This window comes from Toxotes jaculatrix, chromosome 5 (assembly GCF_017976425.1).
Source record: "Toxotes jaculatrix isolate fToxJac2 chromosome 5, fToxJac2.pri, whole genome shotgun sequence".
Classification (NCBI taxonomy): domain Eukaryota; kingdom Metazoa; phylum Chordata; class Actinopteri; family Toxotidae; genus Toxotes; species Toxotes jaculatrix.
The window spans coordinates 28210546-28219452 of NC_054398.1; the positions used below are offsets into that span (position 1 = coordinate 28210546).

The following is an 8907-nucleotide window of genomic DNA, read 5'->3' on the forward strand; positions in this document are numbered from 1 at the left end:
TTTACATGTTTACACATTCAGGTCATCGCCTTTGCAAATTATTCCCCATGTAGAAAGTAAAACAGGTAATTAATGAATCCATGTTTGTATCTGTAAAAGAAAAAACCTGATTTATTTACAGCAGGTCATCGTCTTCTTGTAAAACAGGCTCCTGGATGAACGTTATTTTGTGGATGTGTTGTCAATTGTGTGGTGGATGGTGGTTGGTTGTTGACAGAAAATGATTTGGCAGCTACGTTAAAACTCTCAATAATAACTGATGAGACAATAAAACTCCCAACAGCCTTTACCTACTCAGTCTCTCAGGGTCATGGGTTTGGAGGCCGCTGCACTGAAATAAGGTGAAGGAGCTGCTGCAGGAGAATAATCGACAGGGGCCATGGCTCCTAACAGCTCCAGTCCATCATCCCAGTCATCCAAACCGTCATTTTGGAACAGCCAGCGTGTTGTCATGGTCCTCTGATCAACCTGCAGATCTCCGGACAGGACGTGGTAGGTGTCTCTCAGACCTTCGTTCACACTGTTGAACTCACTGTTGCTCTTCACAGTTTTGCTCTTGGCACATTTCTTGACCAGCTCGGGGACTGTGGAGATCTGGCCTGAGCCTCTTTGTTTGATGGTCTCAAACCAGCTCCTCCAGGGCTTTGACTCTTCCTGAGAGACACAGGACAGAGCTTCTTATTGGCCTTCGCCTCAGCAGCCATCCAGTAGATGCCCCCCCCCCCCACGCACAAGCCCAGGGTGTTTCCCATGTGCTCCATGACGAACTGAAAAAATGTGTGAACTCAGACAGATGTGACTGAACCTGACTGCACCTGCTGGTTTTAGAGGTCTGAAGAAAACACCACAAACTGGTCACATGATCATCTAAGAGCAACGTTTAATTTTACTGTGTGAAGAAACACAAAAGGACACAAATACAATACCAGAAATAAAAAAGGGCTGCTGCAGCCTTTTAGTATCATTAGTGGTTCCAGGTCCTTCATGCACATGCAGGCAGATCTGGATATTTGCTGGACTCGGATCTGCTGGTGCTGGTTTCTCTCTGGCCTGTTTCTGCTGTGACGGAGTGCGTCAGCAGCGAGGCTTCTCGTCCTCGGCGCAGGTCTTGGTGATGAAGAGTCTTTTGAGGAAGAGGAGCTGCAGGTACCCGGAGGTGACGATGAGGAGGCTGAGCGCCGTCGACCACCAGGTGATGTACTGCGAGTTGGACAGCAGCAGGAAGTAGTCAGCGCTCTTCCTCATGCGACCGAAGCTGTAGTAGCGGAACATGTGGAAGACGTAGTTCTCCACTTTGTGAGTCGCGTCCTGCAGCAGCAGAACAAACAGACCCACACAAAGTTCGACAAACTGCTGCTGCTGCTGTAACTACGACGTTCACTGAGGACCGTTAGTGTCACACACAAAGGCACAGCTCACTGTAATAACACCACAACCTCCATTACAAAAGCACCACCACTAACACCTTCAGCAGGAAGCTGTGTGTTACCTCTATGATGCTCAGTGTGTTGTTCAGCTTTCGGCTGACTTCCTCTTTCTTCTTCTCCTCTTCCTCTTTGCCCTTGGCGGGGTCTTGGTAGCCGTCGTAGTAAACGCCGAAGCTGAGGGACACCTGCATGGTGCCGAAACGGTTGTGGAAGTTGCTGAAACACATCTGATAGAAACCTGGACGGACACACAGGTGAGAGCATGTGACACTCAGTGACCCGTGTGGGGTCACGGCAGCGACACACTGTTATGGGGCAACAACACGCACGCACACACACAGAGGCCTACAGTACCTGTCTCCTCAGCCTCAAAGTTGACCTGACCCTTCGCGTCATCGACAGTCGACACTAACAGGCCACTGGGAGCGTTGACGGTGACGGACAGGTGTCTGTCATGGCCGACTCCCGTCACCCACTGGACCTGCAGACAGAAGAGAGACGTGCAGGAGACCAAACAGGCGTCAGGAGCAGAGACAGAGTTAAACAACACACTTTAATATCCTGCAGACTACAGGTCTGACCATGAGTAATTTTATATGTTTATCTGTAAAATACTACATATATAAATAAATTACTATAAGTGAATATAAATACAAACACAGATGAAACCCAATACAAATATACTACCATATTCTATATGAGCGTGTGTATATACAGTATATGCACTACTATATATAGAAAAGCTGCTATACTTCATAGAAAAATACATAAAAACAATATTGTATGAAAAATAAATTAATTCCATGTGAACTTGGTGAAGCTGAAGGTCCAGAAAACCTGTTTTGAGGAAGTGGATTCTACATGAACAACACCAACTTTGTCCGAACAGTTTGTGTCTGTTTGTGTCAGTCTGTGGTTTTCTCACTGACTGAAACACTTAATATCACAGAGAAATTTTCATTTCTCTGACATTAAAAGTTAACATAAAAAAAAAAAAAAATCTGCTCGTGTTGCAGAGAGAAACGATGGGAGGCCTCAGACTTTCATCTCACCATGAAGCTCAGGTAGAATCTCTCTCCGCGGTGAGCGAAGTGCCAGAAACACTCCAACCCGGCAGCAGGAAGCACCACGGAGAAGTCGTACTGGTCGGCACCCCAGAACAGCTCCTGGTCCGTGATGTTGGGGTGGGGGTTTGTCAGGGGCCCGCTGTGAACTGGAGCCCAAAACACAAGAATAAGAAACGAACAGGCAGCGGTACACAACATGTCTGATGGAAATGAACAGTGCATGTAAAGTGTGTGTGTGTGTGTGTGTGTATGGAGATCAGCAATGATTAACTGGCACCAGAATCTGCCTCCGTCAGTGGGAAAACTGGTCTGAATGCACAGGTGGAGTCAGAGCTGATAGAGACGAATAATTGTCCACCTGCAGATGGACTGTCTCACCATGAAGAACCAGCAGCTGCCAAATAACGACTGGAGAACTGAACCAGTTATTCTGACAGTTACAGTTATGATTCTGGCTCCACCTGAATTCAATCCTGAGGGGAACATTTGAGTCAAATTTCACCACAATCCAATACAAATGACAACCTCACCTCACACGGTGCGAAGGAAAAGTCACAGGAGTCAGCAGGATTCATCCTCTGGGGACCATGAACAAAATATGATAACAATCTGTGCAATCGCTGCATTTCTTTGTGTGGACAAAGAGACACTCTGAAGAGGTAGAGATGAACTTGGTTTATTAAATGTGGGGAAAATTAAATATATAAAAGGTTCTATAAAAAGTGAATCTAAACAAATGTCCAGTCTGTCCACCTCAGATACAGTCTCTGAAAAGTTTGATTTAGTCCCAGCTGTCTTTTCAAAACTTGAGACTGAAGTTACTGCACTCATTTCAGTGCTGACAGAAAAATAAGAACATTTTAAAAACTCCTCTGAGCAGGAGGAGGAGGAGGAGGAGGCAGAGAGAGACACAGAGACACTCTGAAATCAGAGTGTTCGTCCTGCGAGCTGCTTCGTGTTGAGAGGTGTTGGAAGGAAAACAGTCCGGTCCTGAGGGTCAGTGTGCTTTGACACAGGTTTTACTGAGGTAAAAACATCTGTTCTCTGGAACTTTACACACTGAACAGCTAGGTTTTATTTTCCAAACTGTAAAAAGTCACAATGAAATGTTCCTCTGAGAGCACCGGGCCTCAGGAGGGAACCGCTCACATGAACCGGTCTGTGCTCAGGTGACATGTACAGGTGATTTTAGAGAATCTGTAGGATTCAGTGGTTTTCTTGTATTTAGAATGTTAGGTCCAGACCATACACAGTCTCCCACAGTGAAAAATATAAATCACTAAAATGAGATTAAGATGAGAAAGAAAGTTTGATTTGAAGGGAGGTGTGGAATTATCTGAAAACATGAGAGTTCAGTTTATTGGGGTTTAAATCATGAAAGAGAAACAAGTGTTTTGATTAGATTTCTGAAAAGTGGACTGGATGAGCCAATCCAAATCCAGAGATTTCTCCATTCCAGTTGGGCGGTCTCCAGTTTCTGATCCTGTTCAACCTTTCCCAGCTGATTAGAAATCACATTACAGGGCTCTGAGCAGCCGCCATTCACTGCTATAAAGCTTCCTGCCACAGGGTGGCAGCAGAGCACTTCAGCTGTGATTTTTGACATGTTTTTATGATCATTTTCATGTGAAGTGTTCAGTACATGTAACTTCTTTGATGAAAAGAATTTCTGGTCACGGCTTCAGAGCAGGTTTTCCCACCGCACACTGTTGTTGTTGTTGTTGTTGGTTGTGTAGAGGTTGTGTTCCTGATGAAAAGCTCCTCCTCACAGTGGTTCGTCAGCAGGTGATGGATTCTGAGGTGGCGTATTTCCATCTCTGGTTGTCCCGTCCTCGTGCAAACGTTCCACACAGACTGCAGATTTCATGACGGTAATGACAGAGACACCGCTGCGATACCTCAGGATAACGTTTTACCGTTCAGCCCCGTTCTACAAACTGCTCTGAGCTCCAGCATCTTAGTGAGTGTGTTAAAGAAACATTCAGTCACATTTGGTTTGATTTTTTATCAGAGAAAATGTGACGGATTCAGACTTGGACTGATTCATGTGGGAGAAACAGATCCTCCACGTATCTCGCACTGGGTGAAGACATCTTTTTTGCTCCCGGCTGGGGTGATGTTTCCTCACCTTACGCTCCACAGGAAGGTCAGAGGGCAAGTGTGAAATATGGAGACGCAGGATCCTGATCAGGGGGACTGAACCTGGTTCCTCTGGCTCAGAAAGAGCCTCCAGGTAAAAAAAAGAAAACCCTGAGGAACTGAGCGCTCCACAAAACCCAGCTGGACTCTCTGCGGGTCCCCTCGCTGCCATGGAGCGTCGATCCACCACCAACAGGAGGAATCACTGACCGAGCGTCAGACTGAGAACTCTGCCCCGCCCCTCCAGGTGCGTCTGGGGAGAAAGGTTGGGAGTTTGAGTCCAGCGAAGGGGCTTATCCAGATCAGAGAGGGCTGACCCCCAAACACAGACCTCAACCCCGCCCAGCGAGTCTGACGCTCCCATGTCGGCTTCTCGTTCTTCAGACGCTCGATCTCCTAACAGATGAAGAAACACCACCTCATTACATTTAGCCTGTAGGGAGCCTGGTTTGTTTGTCTACTTGCACTGTTTGAATGTGATTAATGAAGAAACACATAAACTCCACAGTGCTTCATACGGCACCTCTGCACTGTGATTCCATGTAACTGCTGTAAAAACGCTGCCATGAAAACTGACTAAAGACTGCAGCAGCTCTGCACCACCAAGTAAAACACGTCGTGTCCTCACCGTCTCGTCGTTGCAGATGGAGTGGAGCTGAGTGCAGAACATGAGGGCTGTGAACGTGAGGAAGAGGAGGCCTTCCATGCAGAGGAAGATCATCAGCATCATCGTCACTGGAGGAGAGAAGTCACTGCACTCTGGACAAAGACACAACACAACGGTTACACTGCTGCAACAGGACAATGTCCTTAGACTCTCAGATCAGATGAGGAGGAAAATGGAGGTCACCTCTCCACTGGACTCGGATGCAGGTGATGAACTGGTATCCACAGAGAGCCAGAGCGTGACTGGAGATCATGGCGATGTACATCTGTGGACAGGAGAAAATTGATTGGACCTCTCAAAAGTCTGACAGAAGGATTAGACGCAAAGAAAAAGGAGGAGGAGGAAGCTGCTGAATGCAGAAAAGAAAAACACAAAGAAGGCTTGGACCAGCAGCTGTTCTGGATTTTGAAGGTTTACATCTCTAAGTTATTCAGCAGGTTTTCTGTCACTGTCAAGTGTGGTGTGGTCACTTCTGCTGAAAACATGAAGGTCTGGAGAAACGAAAACACAGCAGCTGGTCAGAAGAAGCAACACTACGGGCGTCAGAGGACAACCAGTCTAAAGGCAAGGATTCAAGGATGCAAGGATGCAAGGATGCAAGGCTGCGTCTAAACCTAAACATTCTGCACTACTTCAGTTCTCTGACACAACCATCACTATCATTAGCATTTAGTTAGCATTAGCAAAAATCACTAGCATTTTTTTTTTACCATGACAACGCTGATTGTTTTTCTGTCCATCAATAACCAGTGAATGGACTGCTCGTCCACCGTCTCCAGTTATCTGCACAGCTCTGATGTAACATCCCCAGCAGCAGCGTTTTAAACTAAGCACACACGTTTCCTACAGACTACGCACTTTTCTAACTATTAACACAAATACAGACAGTCAACAGCCTCTGTTCACACGCAGGTTTGTCACCCAGTGTTGCTTCTTTAATCCGTCGGAGAAGAATCGTTGGCCTCCAACAGTTTACGTCGGCAAATCAGGGAATGAACTTTAAAATTAAAAGAAAAAGATCAATTTCTGATTGGAATGTGATCTGACTTTAAAACAGCTGTACACGTGTGTGTGTGTGTGTTTCTCTGGTCGTCCTGTATGAAAATTACTCCGGAGAGAAGGAAGGACAAACAGCTGGACGGGAAGTGGACTTACAGTGAAGAGGACGAAGAAGCGCTGGTTTTTCTCTCCGACACAGTTGTTGACCCAGGGACAGTGGTGGTCCATCTTGCGGATGCAGCGTTTACAGACACTGTAGAAGAAGAAGGTGGAAACATCTCACCGTCTGGGCTCATCTTCATCACGACAGCCAGTTTCTAATGAATTATGTGCATGGACCACGGACAGGACTAAACCACAGGAACTTCATTGGACAGTTCAGGTGGTATGAACTCTTCTGACCTGCAGTGATGAGCCCTCTCAGGTTTGATGCTGCAGCATTTCGGACATTTGTAGACAACCTCGCCTGGTTTCAGCTGCAGACTCTGCATGTGTTTCTGAGTTGCGTTTCCTTTAGGAACAGCTCCCTGAGGACAGGACGGAGGACACGGAAGATTGAAAACTTCATCCCTCTATCTTTCTCTTCCAAAAGAAAACAAACCCCCCCTCAGCCTCCTCACCGGGTCGGTCAGCATGGTGCGGAGGTGTGAGGCCAGCGCCAGCACAGCCAGGCTGTTGAAGACCACCCCATTGATCACAGCGTACCAGAAGCTCCTGGAGGGAAGCAGCATGACGAAGGTGACCACAAAGTCAGCGAAGAAGACCAGGAACCAGGTGATGAAGGCACACACCATGCCGCAGCAGTCCCTGATGAACCAGAGCTGCTTGGTCTCGTTGGTAGAACTCATCTCCACCACCGCGTCCTCCCCGTCCAGCAGGGGGCGCTGCTGCTCCACATCCCTCAGGCGGTGGCTCGAGGACATTCTGCCCTGATGTAGGGAACAGAGGTGGACACGCAGGACATGAGTTTTAGTGAATAAAGTTCAAAATTCAGACGCAGCCCGACTCAGGATTCTTACTTGCACGTGTGTCTGCTTTATGACATTATCTGCTGTCTTCCAGCTGCTCCATGGAGTCACAGGCTGTTCTCAGTCTGGGTCACATCGCTGCAGAGAGCAGAATAAAAGTTTTACTGTTTGCAGTTTGTGATGAGAGACACAGAAAAGCTTTACCCACCAACTAAACTCCGAGAAGCAGTGGTGGAAAGAACATTTGCTTAAGCACTGTCTCTAAGTTTACGTCACTTTTTCCATTTTATGCTACTTCTTACTTCATACTACTCCAGTACAATTCAGTGGGAGTAGTTTATACTCCAGTCTGAGACTCAAAGATGATCCATGATCCAATGTTTCACAAGAGATTATAGAAAAGTCTCCAAAGAGTTACCAGCTAAATCTGAAGGGTTGTGAGATGATTTGAGATTTTTTTTTTTCTTTTCTTTGGTCTTTGATTTGTTCTGAACTTTGTGATGATCACAGTTATTTAAAGTCCAGTTTAGAGGGAAGTTGCTCTTCGGAGGATCTGCTGACTCACAGTCAGGTCAACTGTCATCGATCACATGTCAGAATGTTTGGAAACCACTGACTCAAGCTTTAACAATCTGATGTATTTCATGAGCTTATCATTATTTTGTTTTTGTTTAACATAATCAATTTACTATGATATAAAACAAAACAGCAGCAAATACTCACATTAAAGAAGCTGACACCATCATTTGTTTGGCATTTTTGATTAAAAAACTACTGTAATCGAGTATGAACATGATCATTTTCAGTCGATTAGTCATAATTATTTGACTGATTGTTTCATCTTGACAGCCTGAAAAGGAAAAACTCGAAGTACCGCTGAAGGTTAGACAATTAGCTTCGTGTGAGGCTACGTTAGCTTAACAAACATGATACAACTGAGCCACATTTAGGTAAAAAAGAAACCTGTAAAAAACCTGTAAAATCAGTAAATAAGCTGTAGTTTAACATAAAGCCGGTGAGTTTATGTTCTAACACCAATGCAGAGTTCAGAGACTTCCCTACAGGACAGCCGAGCAGCTAACCTAAGCTAACAGCTAACGCCCCCAGCGTCACATCTTTAGCTTCATCTGTGTGTTTCCTTTGTGTCTCACCTGGCAGGTAAACAAACACAAACACACGCAACACGTCATTGCCGCCACGGGTCGTTTCGTTTGGAGGCTGATGATAGAAAAACTTCATGTTTCTGGATCAAGCAGCAACAACGTTATTTTAGCATGTTCCGGCGCTGACATGTGGACGGATCCGGGAGGTTTACACCACTTTTATTTGATCATCATTCACCTGATCGACGTTCAGGAAGCTCACTCACCTGCTGACTTCGCTCTGCTGGGACTCGGAGACTCTGCCGGTTTGTCACACAGATTCATCTTCATCCAGAGCCGACTCGTAACGGCTCTTCCCCTCCGGCCGGAGCCGCTTGTTTCCTGGAGGAAGTGTTTCCCGGCAGGGCCCAGCCCACCGCCGCTTCTCCATCCGCTGAAGAAAAAAAAAAAAAAAAAAACAGCTCCCAGATCTGCGTTTAAAATCCTACTGAGGGAAAGTACAGAAGTTTTCTCAGTAAAATGTCTCCAGTCACTGAC

At 46.1% G+C, this 8907-nt stretch overlaps 2 protein-coding genes across 4 annotated transcripts; both read right to left on the reverse strand.

The window, feature by feature from the left end:
- Nucleotides 1–463: 463 nt before the first annotated feature.
- On the reverse strand, nt 464–3320 carry LOC121182184 (transmembrane emp24 domain-containing protein 6-like). 2 transcript variants are annotated; one of them, XM_041038557.1, is made up of 5 exons: nt 3025–3320; nt 2480–2888; nt 1782–1908; nt 1490–1665; nt 464–1308 (listed from the first exon to the last, which is right to left on the reverse strand). In XM_041038557.1, exons 2-5 carry the CDS (start codon nt 2714–2716, stop codon nt 1075–1077), a joined length of 774 nt encoding a protein of 257 aa, XP_040894491.1. In that variant the 5' UTR covers nt 2717–2888; nt 3025–3320; the 3' UTR covers nt 464–1074. The 2 variants fall into 2 exon arrangements, with proteins under 2 accessions (XP_040894491.1, XP_040894490.1); XM_041038556.1 differs by having other exon boundaries at nt 2480–3320.
- Nucleotides 3321–3329: 9 nt separating this feature from the next.
- Nucleotides 3330–8766, reverse strand: LOC121182183 (palmitoyltransferase ZDHHC7-like). Of its 2 annotated transcripts, none has more exons than XM_041038554.1 (8): nt 8637–8766; nt 7319–7405; nt 6920–7228; nt 6702–6826; nt 6456–6552; nt 5484–5565; nt 5262–5392; nt 3330–5029 (listed from the first exon to the last, which is right to left on the reverse strand). In XM_041038554.1, the coding sequence occupies exons 3-8, from the start codon at nt 7220–7222 to the stop codon at nt 4850–4852; spliced, it is 918 nt and encodes a 305-aa protein (XP_040894488.1). In that variant the 5' UTR covers nt 7223–7228; nt 7319–7405; nt 8637–8766; the 3' UTR covers nt 3330–4849. The 2 variants fall into 2 exon arrangements, with proteins under 2 accessions (XP_040894488.1, XP_040894489.1); XM_041038555.1 differs by lacking the exon at nt 8637–8766 and adding an exon at nt 7991–8483.
- Nucleotides 8767–8907: the final 141 nt, after the last annotated feature.